The 17683-nt window shown below is 54.0% G+C and overlaps 1 protein-coding gene across 2 annotated transcripts; it reads left to right on the top strand.

Annotated features, from left to right (window-relative positions):
- The first annotated feature begins 2919 nt into the window (after nt 1–2919).
- Nucleotides 2920–15916, top strand: CPN2 (carboxypeptidase N subunit 2). Of its 2 annotated transcripts, XR_003518547.2 has the most exons (4): nt 2920–3071; nt 11780–11907; nt 12012–14385; nt 14856–15916. XR_003518547.2 is itself a non-coding variant. In XM_027586836.1 (2 exons), the coding sequence occupies exon 2, from the start codon at nt 9183–9185 to the stop codon at nt 10824–10826; it is 1644 nt and encodes a 547-aa protein (XP_027442637.1). In that variant the 5' UTR covers nt 2920–3071; nt 9180–9182; the 3' UTR covers nt 10827–11113. The 2 variants fall into 2 exon arrangements, 1 of the variants encoding a protein (XP_027442637.1); XM_027586836.1 differs by lacking the exons at nt 11780–11907; nt 12012–14385; nt 14856–15916 and adding an exon at nt 9180–11113.
- Nucleotides 15917–17683: the final 1767 nt, after the last annotated feature.

The raw sequence follows: 17683 nt of genomic DNA, 5'->3' as shown, positions 1-17683 counted from the left end.
CCCTCAGGAAGCTGATGGAAAGCAGACAGCTAGGGAGATATCTAGATCACTGGAGCTGGTAACCAGACACTGGCTGTGTCCAAGCCTTTAGCTACAAACCACTCACAGAGTGCAGCCCACGGATCTCTCAGTCAGAACTGAACCCGGGCTGTTGGGGAGGCAGTGAGTGGGGGACTCGGGAAGGAAGCCCTCACTGTGGTTCAGAGACGGGGGCAGGTGCTTCCCTAGGCCCAACTTCTGCCAGCTATGCTCTCTCCTTCACCTAAGGAGAGATTGTTCTCACCAACCCATTGCCTTCATGCTGCCTTCAAAAGTAGATCATGTTTGCCTCGCTTAGAGAATCATTGCAAACAGTCCCAGGTGCTTGGTGTTGCATTTAGAGATTTCTAGGCCCCCAGCGTCTTATAGAGTGTGAGCCCTGTTGGGCAGGGTTGGGGGTCCATCTTTGCTGGATGCTGCCTATAATAAATTTGGTGTACAGAACAATAAATGGTATACATAGGACACATGTGCGCTCGATGGATGTCTTGCCTAAGGAATCTCACACCTGTTGATTCTACTCTTTTTCATGCATGTGAGGCTGACCCAGACAGACCCTCGTGGAGAATAGATTCTGAGCTGGGGCAAGGCCTTTGGAAAGTGAGTGGGGAACATAAATGCAATAATAAATGATATCTCTAGGGCACTGTGTCTGGAAGGAGCCTTAAGAATAGGGTCAACCCATTTTATAGATGAAGAAAGGGAGATCAAGGCAGGATATGAATTTCCTCGTGTAATTAAGGCCTGAGCTCGCACTGCAGCAGGTCTCCAAACTCCCAGACTGGGGGTTCTTCTATGTCACCACAGAGGCATTCATTTGACCTGTACTTGAACATGCACACACGCACACGCACACAGGCTTAGGTGGGTGGGACTCTTCCTGCACACCGTGGCATTCCTAGGCGCTAGCAGCGCCTAGCACCAGGCTCGGTGGGTCACAGGCTCTCAGAAGACACCATCTGAGTGAAGGCGACTCCCTCCAAAGTGTCCAGGTGTCCCCAGCACTTTTTCAGGTCTCCAGATCCCAGGGGCTCTGCTGTAGCTGCCAGCTCAGTGCTTGAGAGAGGGATGATCTCTGCGGGTCCTTTATCCCACTGCTGTGCCAGGATAGGAGCTTCAAACTGTATTTTCCTGGGCTCTTGTAGCTCGTAGATCCTCTCTGCCGGGGGTAAGCTTGTCCCAGGAGTTTTGGCTAATGGGAAAAGGGGTTAGAGTCCTCATCCCATTTCCCAGAAGGTCCCTAGAGTTCTTAATGCAAATCTCCCCTCCGCACATGCCCACATATGCCCAGAGTTCTGCCAGCCTGCTCCTATCTGAAGTTTTATTTCACACGTGTGTGTGTGGGCTCACGTGTGCACGCACGCACACACACACACACGGGTCGGCCCTCTACCACACCCATTCCACAGAGGGGGAGGCAAAGACTTGTAGAGATTAAATAATTTGTGTAAGGACTGGTTCCTTAGTTGAAGAGCCAGGATTCGAACCTGGATCCACTGAAGGCCCAATTTCTCTGGCTCACCATGACATTGAGAGACAGACAAGGTCTCTCTCTAGAGGTGAGTGTCAGTGCCTTAAGAAGCCATTCAGAGCGCATGGCAGATTGGGCTGTTCCTGTAGCCTGGCTGTGGATCTCCTCCAGAGGTGTGCCCCCTTCCCTCAGGCCCCGGCCCCCGGCCATTCCTTGAGTGTACCATCTTGCCCCTGCTGGCCTGGGTGCCGTGGAGGGCGGGGTGGGGCGCATTCTGTTCCCAGCCCTTCTTCCCTCTGACATGCTCCTATGTTCCTCTGCCAAAGTGTGGATTTGTACTATGTCTCCATTGAAAAATGTTTCCTTGCTACACTTTATCAGAACTTCGTGATTTAGCTGATGAAATCCACTCACATGCCAAAGAAATATTAGTTAAGTCATGAAAAAGAGTGAGATAGATATCAATACCATGCAACGAGTTTTAAAGCCATCAGTCTGCTTTGATTGGTAGCCTCCGGACATTGAAAATGACCTAAGACTGCTTATCTAGGTCATGCCTTCACACTGCACCCCTTAAAATATATACACACCTATACACACACACACACACACACACACACACACACTCTTTACCTCATTCTGCAGCCCCTGGATGAGCATCTCCAGACAGGAGAACCACTATTTTTTTTTTAAAGATTTTATTTATTTATTTGAGAGAGAGAGAGAGCACACAAGCAGGGTGAGGGGCAGAGGGAGAGGGAGAAACAGGGAGCAGGGAGCGAGCCGAGCAGGGAGCCAGATGCGCGGGGCTGCGCGGGGCTCGATCCCAGGACCCCGGGATCATGACCTGAACTGAAGGCAGATGCTTAACCAACTGAGCCACCCAGGCGCCCTAGGAAAACCACTCTTTTCCAAAGCTACATCTTTCATCCTTGGCTAGCCCTATGGCGAAACTGTGCCTCTCCATATTGGGCCAAAATTCACCTCCTTCCATCTTCTCCCCTTTTAACTCAGAAAGGGTTTAGAAAGTTAGTTTATGAAACAAACCAATAAGCCAAGGAACAAGCCCACAGCCCTCTTAGACTCCGTCCCGGCACTGAGAGCCCAGCAGGTGTCTGTGACCAGGCGTTCCCCTGTCAGGCTCCCAGCACCCGCCTGGCCTTTCACCGGGAGGTGATGTAAGCGGACCCCTGGCTGCAGCCCTCCTCCCTGGATCAGCCTCCTGGAAACTTTCTAGGGCCTGCTGGATGGCCCGCGGCCCTGTAGGTGCCAGGCCTGTGATTTCTGCTGGATTTTGGCCTCAGTGGGGATCTGTCCACGGGAACAGTTCAGGGTCATTTTGTTAATCTTCAGAGGCCTTGCCCCAGATTCTCCTCTGCTGTCCTGTGACGCTGGTGACATTCCGGGAACACTTGGTCCACGTGAGGGGAGGAACCACTGCGGGGAACTTTGATCAGCGCTGGCGCTGCTGGGCTCACACTGACCATAGACCACGCCAGACACACTTCTGCTCCCTAGGAAGAGCCAGGGCGGCCTGTGCGTGTCCTCTCAGCCCCTCACGGTAGGTCTCCTGGGGTCTGTGGGGACGGGGGAGGACTCTGGCCTCCGTCCCGGCTGCGGGGCAGGAGAGGGGCAGTCACTCCTCCCAGGGTCAGAGCCCAGCTCTTAGCAGGATATACCATCCGGGTCCGCTGCCATAGGAGGAGAATCCCCTGTGGCCCCCTGCCAGGGTGGTGCTGGCCTGGGGCAGGAGGCAGGGGCGGCAGGGGTCCTGAGATGCAGGTGACCGGTCCCTGTGCTCTGGGCGTGCAGAGTGAATGGTGGGGATACACAATACGCAGGACGACCATATGTCCAGCTTTGCCTGGTTCCACCCTTGTTTATACCATCCTGTGGCTCCCCTTTGAGTGCGGGGTTTCGTTGATACAGTCACTCCAAGAATAAAATCCAAACGTAGCTACCTTTCATCCAACACTTACTATTTGCCAGGTGTTGTGTTAAATGCATTGTATTTGCTGTCTAATGTAAGCATATATATTATCCAATTAGGTGCTGATTTTAACCCTAAGGGATGAGGTTACGCTCGTGCATGGGAAAATTGAGGCTTAGAGAGGAGTGACCTGTCCAAGCCCACACAGCCTGTAGGCAGCAGTGTCAGAATTTGAACCCAGGTCACAGCCCTGGCAGAGTTCAAGGGCTTCCCCACTCCGCTAAGCACGAGGAACATAAGATGTGATATACAGGAGACCGAGAGCCACAGGCACGTTCGCTTCAATTCAGCACACCACACCTGGGCTGCGCTCAGCTCTGGGCCAGGTGCTGGGGTGCACGGCCCGGTAAGACAGGCTGCAGGGAGCATCCCCAGCCCCCAGAAGCTCACAGTCAGACGGGTGCAACTGACCAGAAGTTAGAGCAGAAGGACCCAAGCATTCATCTGAGGATGGGAATGACCTGTGGGGTCCACAGTCAAGGATGGCTTCCTGGGGGAAGGTGTGACTTGCGTGGGCTTGGGGTGCGGGTGGAGGTATGGGGGCATTCTAGAGCAGAAAGGGCTGTGTAAGCAGGAGTTAGAGGTGGCGCCCTGTGGGAAGCGTTGGAAGAAAGGACAGTGCTCAGTTTACAGCTTCTTCTTTTTTTAGATTTTATTTATTTTTTTGAGAGAGAGAGAGAGAGAGCGCAGGTGCACAAGCGGGGGGAGGGGCAGAGGCAGAGGGAGAAGCGGGTTCCCCCCAGCTGAGCAAGGAGCCGGAAGCAGGGCTCCATTGACCCCAGGACCTGGGGATCATGACCTCATCCCAAGGCGGACGCTTAACCGGCTGAGCCACCCAGGCGCCCCACAGCTTCTCTTCTTTCACCGTGCTGGCTATCTCCCACCAAGGCAGCTGGCAGACGAGCTCTTTTGAGCCTTTGGGATGTAACTGCAAGGGAGGAGAGCAGTCCAGGAGGCCCGCATTATGTGTTTGGAATGGGGCTGTGCGTTTTTACCTGATTATCTGAATTTTTATGACTTTCAACCTTCTTACAAACGTGCCCTGTTTATTATTTTATTTTTAGAAACTGTAGAAAATGTCTGATAAAGCAAAAGGAAAAAATTAAAGTCACCCACAATTCTGTTTTTCGGAGATAACCACTGCAAATATTTTGTGTATAATCTGAAGCTTATCTAAGAGCCCATCCGGAGTCACTTCATTAATATAAATGAGTGGGTCGAAAGGGTGCTATTATGAATAACAAAAGATGCCCCTCTATTATCTCAGGAAATTTCAAGGGTTTTTGGAGCTCTGTGGTAAGAGCCAGGCAGGAAAAAAGACTAAATATATATTTCTTACTCTATCACCATATCCCAAACTCAATGCCAGTTACCTCAGTTAATTACCACAACTCTAACAAAGCTGTAATTTAGGTAGTAGTGTTACTATCATAATTGTTCTCAGTCTACAAATGCAGAAACGAGGCGCTGAGGGGTTACTTCACTGCCTGGGACACAGTGGAGAGCAGGCTGGGGAGGGCCAGCCAGCTGGGGTCGGGGGCACGGGAAGAGGCAGGAGCCCGGCAAAGGAGCTGGGGTCTGGGGAGCAGCAGGACTTCCCGGGGGGACCTGGGTGAAGCCATCAGGGGCTCCAGAGGAGCCTCTAAAGCCTCTCTTCCTGCTCTCAGATGTGCTGGGGCCCCTTGGCGATGCAGACTGCAATGGAGCCATCCCCGAGTAGAGCAGCAGTCCCCTGATGGGGCTCTGGGCTCCCATCACCCTCTGGAAGGAGTGAGGGTTGGCTCTGTGGTGGATGACAGACTGGCCTGTGGCACACACAGAAATGTATCAACCCAAAAGCAATTTGAGAAGAGGAAAATGTCCATTTGTAACCAGTCAACCACCCCCTGCCCCCACCAGAGCCAGACTTCGCTGGCTTGCTGAAAGCATGGAACATTTTTTTGTGGGCATGTGCTGGTCTTTGCAGAAATGCAGAGGTGGTTTCTCAGATGAGAAGCAGGAATCTTCTGGCTGCCTCCCCACAGTGCCCGGGCTGAGGCGCTTCCCCTCTCCAGAGCCCCCAGTGACCTGCTCTTGAGGGCACTTGGGAAAGGGGCCCACATCCAGGGCATCTTAGCCACAGCCATCAGAATCTGCGCTCTTCTAAACCAAGGGCAAAACAATTACCCACTTCCCTTGGCTGGGAGGAAAGAGCCAGAAAAAGCGCGGTGGAGAGGCATCTTGCTGGTCCATAAATGGGGTGGTTGGATGATCTCATCAGGTTTTCCATAGCTAACCTCTGTGATGACTTTAGAACAAAGTTAGGGCTGGCCCGAACTCAGAATAATCAGGGTCATTAATGCTCCGTTGCTGAACGCTCACCGTGGGCCAGGCTCTAGGTTTGCAGCTTTCCACACATTTTCTCATTCAGTCCTCAGAATAACCCCATGAGGAAGGTAGTATTGAAGCTTGCTGTTTTGAAGATAAGGAAATTGAAGCACAGAGAAGTTAAGCAATTCAGCCAAGGCCACACAGCTAATGAGGGATAGAGACAGGATTTGTACCCTTACGATCTGATTCCAGAGCACAAACTCTTAGCCATTCTAGAGTGATGTGAGAACGAGTCTTGGGCTGGGAGTGGATAGTTGGGAAACGGTCAGTGTTCCATGCCCTCACAGTGAGTACCATCCCCTGTTTCCTCCAACCCCATAGACTGGGGCTCTTTCTTTCCTGAACTTCAGAGGCCCTGTTCGGGTCCTCTTCCCACCTTGACATCTCTAAGGGGCGAGAAGTTTGCAAAATCAAAGGGACATATCCGCCCGGAGGCTATGCCCCCATCCTCAGTCATGCTTCAATCAGGTACCCAGGGGCCAGGACTGGCGTGGGTCGCCTCCCCAGGTCTATCTTCCCTAGGTTGACCAAGTCACAGTAGTGCATGCCCTTGGACATGTGGGGACAGATAGTGGGTGGGGTCCCCTGTATATGTTCGCTCTAGGGCCCTCAGGGCCATTCTAGTGGAGGCTTTTCTGGAAACTGCCTTTGAGAACCAAGGACCAAAGGGGTTAGCAAGGAAGGGGACTGGCACATTATGCATTGTTATGCATTATGGCATGTTTAAAATAAAAATTGCTCCCCTGTTACTCTCTGGAGGAGGAGGATTCGAGTCCACTCTCATGGTCTGGCTGGTGATCATTCACTGGGGCTTGAACCATGCTAGCTGTGGAAAGGTTAGCTGTCTCTCACTCTGCTCGCATCACCTACGGGGAGTTGAGCTGGATGAAGCCCAGCCCAGCCCGCGGTAGGTCGGCACTGGGCTGGACGCCAAGCACAGCGATGAGCACACTCATCTTCTCATGACATCTTGCTGGCCCACGAAGAGTCACCATTTCGGGGAACCATGCCAGCTGCCAAGATCGAGGAGCACACCACCAGGCACCGTATTCCTGAGGTCAGGATCCCTAGGGGCTTTGTGTGGGATCCCCAGGGGCAGCCCGGCTGGCAGGTGGGGCTGGACAATGGCCACCTCATCCTTCTGCAGCCAGGGCCCCCTTCTTATCGGTAACAAGCCTCAGACAAGCGTGTGCCCCCTGGTTCTACAACTCCCTAGACAAGTGGTTACCGAGTTCAGCTTTAGCTCAAGACTCTATTCTCTGAGGCTGTATGTAGAGGCTACGGACTCAGGTGTTGTGAGGGGCAGGCAGCTGCAGCTCCTAGGAGAGCCCTCCCCTGCCACCTCTGGTGGTAGGCTCAGCACCTATACAAGCGACAGAGGAGCCTCGAGGGAGGCATGCACTTTCTGTGGGGGAAATGGTCCCTTCTCTATTGATTAGGCAGAAAAATTCCTGGAGAAACTGGACTATTGAGTGTCTGAATGGGAGGAGGGTACAGGGAGATGTTGCAAGCGCTGTGTTTGCCTATGGGGAGCCCTTTGGCCGGAAGTGGAATCTTGGGAGGGAGGAGGCAGCCAGCAGAGGGCAGCAGAAAGGCGGCCAGCAAAAGGGATTGGGGCCAAGATACCCCAACACAGGGCCGATTCTCAGGGCTTACTAGGGACAGGTAATTGAGAAAAATTAAGATTTTGTTGTTCAAGGGTTTCTTTCTTTCTGTCTTCCTTTCTTTCTTCTCCCCTCTCTCTTTTCTTCCGTCCTCTCTCTGTCTCCCCTCCCTCCCTCCCTCCTTCCCTCCCTCCCTCCCTCCCTCCCTCCCTCCCTCCCTCCCTCCCTTCCTTCCTTCCTTCCTTCCTTCCTTCCTTCCTTCCTTCCTTCCTTCCTTCCTTCCTTCTTTCCTTCTTTCCTTCCTTCCTTCCTTCGTCTGTCTTTTCCTGGTAAAGCCAAATGTATTCTACCTAAAGGGCATTCTGTTCTTCCTACTTTTTTGGTGTTCAAATAACCTTTCTGTTATGATGGTGGCTTACAAGCTTTAACAATGATTAACATAATTTATTAATTTCTCACTCTACATCAGACACTGACCTAAAACTTTGGCTATGTTTTCTCATTCAATCCTCACGATTACCCTGACCTGGTAGGCACTATCCCTGTTTTACAGATAAGGAAAGTGAAGCTCAGCCGGGTTAAGTAACACGTCCAAGGTCACATAGCTAGAATGAGCTAGAATGTGGTGGAGCCAGTATTTGAACTCATGGAACCTGCCCCGCTACAGGCCCTGTAAATGACAGGTGGGGGCAGTAGCGTCCTCGGAGGTGCACCCTCCCCATGGGGCAAATAAGCCCCAATTCCAATTGGTCTTGTCATGTGGGAATGTGAGCCCACTGCTCCTAAATCATCCTGAAATCTGGACTTTTTAATGTGAGATTTCTCAATTTTTACATGTTGGCTAGTGGTTCATATAGAAAGAAGACTGAGCCATGAGACACACCTGTGAACTGCAGCACCAACCCGTGACCTGGGGTTGGATGCTGGCATTTAAAACAATTTCTTTAGGGACGCCTGGGTGGCTCGGTCAGTTAGGCGTCTGCCTTCGGCTCGGGTCATGATCCCAGGGTCCTGGAATCGAGCCCCGCATCGGGCTCCCTGCTCCGTGGGAAGCCTGCTTCTCCCTCTCCCACTCCCCCTGCTTATGCTCTCTCTCTCTCTCTGGGTCAAATAAATAAATAAAATCTTAAAAAAAAAAAAAAGAGCCCATCTTGTCCCTGCAGCTGCTCTCACCCCCAGTGGATGTACAAGAGCAGATGGTCGAGTGTCCTCATCATTAGGCTCTGCAATGTGCTGAGATTTGGAAACCCAGGAAGAGTTCTGGGTTAAAAATTCCCCGCACACTAATAACCTACCCAGATTTTACACATTAACTTAAAAATTCCGTAATACCCATGGTCTTCTCCTTTCCCTCTCTTCCATGCCTTTTTATCTCACTTCCACCCTTTCTCCCCACCTGGAAAGCACACGGGAAGTCCAGGAGACCTGGGTCTTGGTCCTGCCACTAACCTGCCAGGTGGCTGTGGACAGGCCACGTGACACCCTGCCAGGAGGTCTGAACCCGGGTCCCATGGACCTTGCAAGGCTGCCCCGAGGCAGTCTGAAAACAACCACTGAAAACACATTCTGTCCCAACGGGGGGCCTCCCTGAGAGAGTTAATCCCCATCTCCTGGCTGACTCCCTCCTCCCCCCGGGCGCTGGCCCCCGTGCCTCACTGCCCTTGAGAAAAGCGTCACCTCTGTTCTCTCTTCCTGCTGGGGTCAGGAGATGCTGCCCGGGGCCTGGCTGCGCTGGGCCGGCCTCCTGCTGCTGGCCAGGCCTGCCTGGCCCTGCCCTGCGGGCTGTGACTGCTTCATCCAGGAGGTGTTCTGCTCCGATGAGGGGCTGGCCGCCATCCCGCCGGACATCCCGCCCCACGCCACAGACATCATCTTCGTAGAGACCTCGCTCACCACGGTGGGAGCCAGGGCCTTCAGCGGCAGCCCCAACCTGACCAAGGTGGTCTTCCTCAACACCCAGCTCCACTACTTCGGGCCCGATGCCTTCGGGGGGCTGCCCAGGCTAGAGGACCTGGAGATCACTGGCAGTGCCTTTTCCAACCTCAGCACCGACACCTTGTCCAACCTGACCTCGCTGGGCAAGCTCACCCTCAACTTCAACATGCTGGAGGCTCTGCCCGAGGGCCTCTTCCACCAGATGGCTGCCCTGGAGTCTCTCCAGCTGCAGGGCAACCGGCTCCAGAGCCTGCCTGGGAGGCTCTTCCGGCCTCTGGGAGGTCTGAAGACCCTCAACCTTGCTCAGAACCTGCTGGCCCAGTTGCCCGAGGAGCTGTTCGACCCCCTGAGCAGCCTGCAGACCCTGAGGCTGAGCAACAACGCGCTCTCCAGCCTGCCCCAGGGCGTGTTCGGCAAACTGGGCAGCCTGCAGGAGCTCTTCCTGGACAGCAACTTGATCTCGGAGCTGCCTCCCGGAGTGTTCTCAGGGCTCTTCCAGCTGGAGAAGCTGTGGCTACAGCGCAATGCCATCCGCCATCTGCCCCTCTCCGTCTTCTCGTCCCTGGGCAACCTGACCTTCCTGAACCTGCAGGGGAATGCACTGCGGGGGCTGCCCGCCGGCCTCTTCGCCCCTACCCCAGGCCTGGTGGGCCTGTCTCTGTCCTACAACCAGCTGATGGCCGTCAGCGAGGGCGCCTTTGCCAACCTGTCCAGCCTCAGTTCCCTGACGCTCTCGCACAACGCCCTCACCCATCTCCCGGCCGACGTCTTCAGAGACCTGGAGGGGCTGGTCAAGCTCTACCTGGGCAGCAACAACCTGACGGCCCTGCACCCAGCCCTCTTCCAGAACCTGTCCAAGCTGGAGCTGCTCAGCCTCTCCCGGAACCTCCTGACCACGCTCCCCGAGGGCATCTTCGACACCAACTACAACCTGTTCAACCTGGCCCTGCATGGCAACCCCTGGCAGTGTGACTGCCACCTGGCCTACCTGTTCAGCTGGCTGAGCCAGTACAGCGACCGGCTCTTCAACATCCACACCTACTGCGCCGGCCCCGCCTACCTGAAGGGCCAGCTACTGCCCGCCTTGCAGGAGGAGCAGCTGGTGTGTCCCGTCACCCGGGACCGCCTGGGCTTCCAGGCCCCGGGGCTGGAGGACAGGGAGCCCAGGGGCAGCTGGGATCTGGCTGCGCAGGAGAGGGCCGTCTGGAGCCGGTGCACCTACAGCAACCCCGAGGGCACGGTGGTGCTCGCCTGTGACGAGGCCCGGTGTCGCTGGCTGAACGTCCAGCTGTCTCCCCGGGCGGGGTCGGGCCCCCCGGGACTGACGTACAATGCCAGCCAGCACTGGGACTTGAAGTCCAGCTGCGGCTCCGTGAGGGTCACCGTGGCTATCGAGGCTCGGCCAGGGGGGCACTAGGCACGGGGCGCGCGGAGCCAGGAGCCTGCCTAGGTGGCCTCCGGGGCCTGGCCAGGCCAGAGGTGGGGGCAGAGGGAGAGCCGAAGCCTTGCTTGTGCAGATGGCCGGGGACGGAGCTGAGTCTCCCGGTGGAGGAGGTGGCTCGGTGGCTCGGTGGCCTCTACCCTCCTCCCCCTCTTCTGTTACTGTTACCGAGGCTGGGCCCTACTTCGGCCCTCCTCGAGCTTTGCCAAGCAGCCCTTAAAGCTGCACCACAGTCTGGAGAATAAAAGAACATTCTCCCTGGTGTTTCTGGATGATCTAATACCCACCCCACTCTCATTGCGCCCTGAGGTTCCAGGCCTCAGGCACCGCCAGTCCAGGTCGTCTTCGGACTTCCAGCTTGAAGGCCAAACGTCCGTTTCGATCTCTCTCCCTGGGAATTTGGTTTCAATTGATAGAGAGAAAAACGAGGCAGGTGGTAGAAGCGGAGGTGAGCAGAAGGATGAGGGGCAGAGGTCTGACTGGCGTGGGGGTGGGTGCTTGTGTCATTCGGGGCCACCTCCTGTGCTGTGGCCGGGGGAGACAGGGATGAATGGGGCCTGGGGAGGCAAACAGCAGCCGTTTGGACTCCCCCCATGCCAAGTCCCCCTTCTCCCCCACCACGGACAACAGGGCTGCTCCCTGAGCGGGGAGGCGGGAGGGGCAGTGAGTGGGGCTTGGAGGCGCCTCAGCTCTCTGCTGGGGCCACTCACTCCCTGCGATGGTTCTCCTCTGGTTTGCAGGACACCACTCTCTCACAGCCCGGCCACTCCTTCGGTCTCCCAGCCGCCCCTTTCCATGCTGGGACACCCCCAGCCCGCCCCCACCCCCCCCCCCCCCCCCCGTGCCCTGCTGTTCGGCCTCCCCTGGGAATCTCATGCGTGTCCCTGGGGTTGGATGCATGATGACCCACATCTCCATCTCGGGCTCAGGTCTTCTTTGGCTCCGTGATGAGCTATCTGCCTGCTCAGCAGCCCCGTGTTGGATCATTCCGCCTCGAATGCCTGTAAAGCAAACCCATCCCCGGGATTCCTCTCCAGCAGATTGCCAAGCCCAGGAGGTGGGTGTGTTCTCCAGTCTCTCCTCCCCCTTGATCCTCATGGCTCACCCATCCAGGAATGCTTCTGAGCACCCCTCTATCCATTTTCCCCTTTCCATTCCCAGCCCCGGGAGGCTCTTTGTCGCCCTGGACCGGACCGTGTGCAGCCTCCTACCTGGTTCTCCTGCCTGCGGTGTGGACCGGTCTGGGTGAAATGCCGAGGCTGGGGAGGGAGACAGGAATCTGACGCCTGGCAGGCCCTCCGGGAACTCACTCACAGTCTGGCGGGAGAGATCAGACAAGGGTGCAGGTCTCCTTGGTGGTGGGCGGGGAGGAGAGTGAAGCCAAGAACCAAGGGCAAGGACAGGCTTGGGGGAAGGCAGGAGCGTGATGTCAGCTTCAGACAAGGAAGTGCAACTCCCCCCCTTGTGTCCAGGGATGCCCTTTTAAAAAACACGCTTCCGGAGGCTCAAATCAAAATCACCGCAAATTCTAAGGTGATGGAAGGTAGTTGACCAGATTTGCCAAAGGAACAGACTCCCGAATGCATTGGGTTCAATTCCCAGAAGCATTGTGGATTAATAATCTTTTTAAAAAAGATTTTATTTATTCATTTGAGAGAGAGAGCACAAGATGAGGGGGGAGGGGCAGAGGGAGAGGGAGAAGCAGACTCCCCTGCTGAGCAGGGAGCCCATTGTGAGGCTTGATCCCAGGACACTGAGATCATGACCTGAGCCGAAGGCAGATGCTTAACTGACTGAGCCACCCAGGTGCCCCTGGATTAATACTCTTAATCGGTCCTCCAAGGTTGGGGACCTGTGCCACCTCTGGGAGGCCGAGGCCCCGAGTGTCTGAGGGTCCTGTAAAGCCAGCCCCAGGCTTGTGCTCTCCTGGCCCCGGGGCCAAAGGCCAGCTGCGTGAGGCTGCTGGCTTCCCTCCGGGGATGATGCACGCTGTCTGGGGAGGGCATCGCCGCCCCAGCACATCCGGGAGCTTCACAAGCCTCCACCCAGTGAATGCTGGTCTGAACTACAGCTGGCTGTCCGAATAGTCGTGCCCCCACTGCTGGAGATAAAGGAACAAGATCATCGAAGAGACATTTCTCTTAATTATATTCTCCCCCAAACTCTAACTCTTTATTACATTGAAATACAATCATTTCTCTCTGTGTTGAATGACACTGGGGAAAGAGCCCTGGCTGACGGCCAGGAGCTGTGTCGTCTGGGCAAGCTGCCTGTCCTCCCATTCCAGTTGGCTCAGCGAGACCCAGAGTCACTGTGCTCTTTCGGGTAGCATGGCCAGATTTTGCAGATAAACATATACATGTTGCATGGGACATCCTTACAGCACAAAACTGTGTGTAGTTTATCTGAAACACAAGTTTACCTGGGCATTTATCTGGCGACCCAACCACCTGGTGAAGGTTGGGGAACTGGCATCTGCGGGGGTAGAAGTCCTGACCTCTGAGGGGGCCACAGGGTCTTGAGGGGAAGCAGGAGGTGCTGAGCAGTCCTCCGGCTCAGACTGACGGCAGCAGAGAAGAGACTCTGAGTGTGCCCCACACCCCAGGAGTCCTCACCTCCTGCTACCTGTCTCCTTCTGGAGCCGGCCCAGTCTGGGGTGGCACTAAAGGTTTTGATGGGTTCTGGGATAGAAATCAGGACACTTGACTCCCTCCTTTCCTTAACATTCTGCCTCTGGCAAATCATGGCTCCTCTCTGGGCCTTTCCTCAGCTATATAAAAAGGTGTTTTCTTCTTTTCTTTTTTAAGATTTAAAAAGAGATTTGAGAGAGAGAGAAAGCACAAGCAGACAGAGGGAGAGAGAGAGAAGCAGGCTTCCCGCTGAGCAGGGAGCCCAACCCTGGGCTCCATCCCAGGACCCTGAGATTATGACCTGAGCAGAAGGCAGATGCTTAACTGACTGAGCCACCCAGGCATCCCAGGAGTTTGGTTCTTGATGCTGATCGAACCTCAGAATCACTGGGGAGGTGAAGCAAACCTTAACAACAGGTACCTGGGCGGGCCCTACTTCCTGAGATTCTGATTCAGTTGGCCTGGGGCAGACCCAGATAGCAGTTTTATCTTTAACTCCTGCAGGGACGCTAATGCTGAGCCAAGGTTGAAAACTTGGGCTCTATCTTGTCCCGTGCTGGGTCTCAGAGCCATTTGTAGCTAGACCCAGGGTAGTGGAGTGAATAGTCTGACCCACCTGCTGTAGTGCTCTGGATGAATTCATGAATGAAATGAGCCACAAAACTGCATATAAAAATATTTCGTAGGGTTTCTTTTTTCTTGTTGGTTTTTTATTTTACCATCCTCTTCCCTTCAGGAGATTTTGAAGAAACAAACTGGATGCAGACTGGCTTGCTTTCTTGCAGCATAAGGATTGCTAAGGCATCCCAAAGCACCTCCTTCCAACAGATGGGGGTGGCTCCTTGCCCTGATGTCGTGCATGTCCCACCGTCCGGTGATTTCCTGCCATTTGCCAGCAGTGGCAGGTAACTTGCCAGCAGTAACTTGGGCAAGTTACTGTAGCTCTTTGGGCCTCAGTTTCCTCATGCATACCGTTGATCACGGGCATAGTGGTGGCCACTTCACGGTACTATTGATGAAGGGGAAATACGTGCATTCATGTAACAATGACACATGGGTTCTCAGAAATGTTATCTATTATTATTATTTCTAGAGAAGCGTGGTGGGTGTGGCAAGCAGGAGGCAAGAACTGACCAACTGCTTGGCCCCTGCATTGGTGTTATCACGGGTGTTTCTGGGAGGATATCAAAGTTGCTCTTTATATATCAAAATTGTATCATTTGGGAGGATTGGAAATGCCATTGACAAAACAGTTCAGTACCTACCGTGGATATTGGAGAGCTGCCGGCGCTTCCAAAAATCAGACAACTTAGCACAATCAAAGAATTCTTTCTCACACTGTGTTTTCAATTCGCCCCCTCTTCTGCATCTGCAGACGGTTCAACATTTCCCGAAGCCTGCAAACGGGTCGATTCGGCGGCTCAGGGAGCCCCCTTGTGGCACGCTGGACGAACGGCTCCCCTCACGGGGCGCGGCGCTTTCCTCTCTGGAAGTCACAACCCGCCCCCCGCCTCCCCGCCGAAGGGACAGCCGAACACATCGACTCGGTGGCGCCGGGGCCGCTCCCGGGCAGGCGGAGAGAGCTGCCGAGGCTTCTGGCTCCTGCAGCTCTGGGCAAATGCCAGGCCGCTGGGTGCCCGCGCCCGTGGGGCGGCGGGCGGGGGCCTGAGGTTCCAGGGCGGCACCGCCACCTCCTGGCGCGCTCTAGTCCGTCCCCTTGATGCTGCGCGTCTTGCACCGTGGGACAGCCCTGCACGACAGCGAGTTGTCAGGCGTCGCCCATGACTTGCAAACGGGCCTCCAGGCACTGCTGTGTGAAATGCTGTAGTGAGCTCAGCCTGCCACTGTGACACAGGAGAACCCAAGGTTGTCCTTCTAGCTTGGACACTTTCAGTTTTCCAGGACCGCAACTTAGCATGTACCTGCTGGGAAGACTGTGCTTTGCCTTCTTTGCAATTTTATCATGGTTGTTCAGCATTTTGGAAAATATCCCTGCACCCCGCCTCCCTTAACCCTTATTTCAAAAACTCAAATATAAACAGAAAGCAGCTTCTCTTTAAATTCCTCCTTTCCTCGTTATCTAGTAGGTGAAAGCCTCTGATGATTTCATCAGATCTCTGGTGAGGTTGAACCTGAGCATTTTCACGTGGGGATAAATATTATTTTATCATAAACTACCTTTTATTTCTAATTTATTACAGTTAGAACATTTAATTTTTAAATTCTCTGTGAGATCTGATTATACTATCTGTGAAATTTATTTCAGGAGACTGAAGGGGGTGTTAAGAATCAGTTGCTATGGGGAATCATTTGCTATGGGGCGCCTGGGTGGCTCAGATGGTTGGGTGTCTGCCTTCGGCTCGGGTCATGATCTCAGGGTCCTGGAATCAAGTCCCACTTGATCGGGCTCCTTGCTTAGCAGGAAGCCTGTTTCTCCCTCTGCCTGCCGCTCGCCCTGCTTGTTACTCTCCCTCTCTCTCTGGCAAATAAATAAATAAAATCTTTAAAAATAAATCATTTGCTGTAACAGGGGTGTTGGATCTGTCAGCGATGAAATCCACTGTTCCAAGGTACGGAAGGAGCAAAAGTTGGATGTCAGGGTCTCTAGAGAAACAGAACCCAGTGGGACCCCCTCCCCCCACCTGAGAAGTCCCACAATCTGCCACCTGCAAACTGAGAAGCAGGAAAAGTCCTGCTGTAATTCAGCAGGTGTAATTCAGAGTCCGAAGGCTGGAGAACCAGCACCCCTGATGTCCAAGGGCAGAAGACGGATGTCCCAGCTTAAGCAAAGGGAGCACATTCTCCCTTCTTCCAACTTTTTGTTCTATTCTATCGGATGATGCCCACCCACCCTAGTGGTGAAGGGCGATCTTCCTTGCTCAGTCTCCTGGTTCGAATGCTCATCTCCTCTGGAAACACCCTCAAGGACATACCCAGAAGTCATGCTTTACCAGCTCCCTGGGCATCCCCTAGCCCAGGCAAGGGGACACATGAAATGAACCATCCACTGTCTTCACTGACTGAGGTGATTTCTCGGCACTTCTTTCCTCATGAGGTGGAGGTGGTGGTCCCGGGTCCTTGCCCATGTTTCCCCTTCCCTTGCCAGCTGAGAGCACCTATCACTTCCACTTTACTGGAGAGCCTTTGTAAATGGGAACAGAGGTCCAGGTTGGGCTTGGAGAAAAAGAAAAGATCAGGACCCCTGATTGGTGGGATCAGTTCTGCCTCAACTTCGGGCCTCCGAATCTTCATCGGGTAAGCGGGCGCTGAAAGCTTTGAGCGTGCACGTTCTCTTCAGCTGGGCATGTGGAGGGTCCCACGTCCTGACCCCTCCCTCCCAGGGCTGCTCACCTGGCCTGGGGGATGCTGGGCACCTGGGGGAGGGCCCAGCCACAGTCTAAACTCCCAGACCTGTGGGAGCAGCCAGACTCCTTGGCCACAGCTGATGAGCACACCTCTCTTCCCTCCCAGGAGAGGGGACATGGGACTTCTCGGGAGAAGAAAAGAGGCCTCTGAATTAGACTTGGAGGATGGATGGGGAGATTTGTATTCAATCCCTGGACTGATTCTATTTTCGCTCTCAAATCTGTGTGTCAGCCACTATTCTTTGGTGTATGATATTGTTTTGACATCTGTGAAGCTGGCAAACTCTCGAAGTCTCTTGGAATCTTAAAAATTGGATCTATGAAATTGGCATATCCTAATAAATGACAAGCCAAAAGCCTTAGGGCATTTGCAGTAAGTATTATTAGACCCACTGCACTGGCCCACAAACACATCCCATATTTAAATTGAAATATAAGAAGTCATTCATGCAAAATTTTACTACCCAACTTCTACCCTCCCCGAGTTAGAGCTCTAAACCAGGAAAAACTAAAAACATCTCCCAAGCAGCGAAAAGAAGTTTCCAGGGCCTTAGATGAAAGCTCATGCATTGCTCAAAGGAACATTCCTCCACTCAGACTCAGTTCACTTTTATGTTAGACACAAATCTATCAAGTTTGGTCATATGGTTTCCAGACTGGAATAGATTAAAGGCAAAGATCACAAATTGGGAGGAGGGTGGTGGTCCTGCTGGAGACTTGCTAGCAACAAAGAAAGAGATGGAAACACGGCAAGATCAGACAGAAACTCCCAAAGAAGAACAGCCTGGGCTGTTTCAGTGGAAGGCACCTCCAAAGCTCCCGAGGCAACACGTTAGTC

This window comes from Zalophus californianus, chromosome 1, assembly GCF_009762305.2.
Source record: "Zalophus californianus isolate mZalCal1 chromosome 1, mZalCal1.pri.v2, whole genome shotgun sequence".
NCBI classification, from domain to species: Eukaryota; Metazoa; Chordata; class Mammalia; order Carnivora; family Otariidae; genus Zalophus; species Zalophus californianus.
Note: the sequence above shows the minus strand (reverse complement) of the source record. Positions and strands in the feature narration are given on the sequence as shown.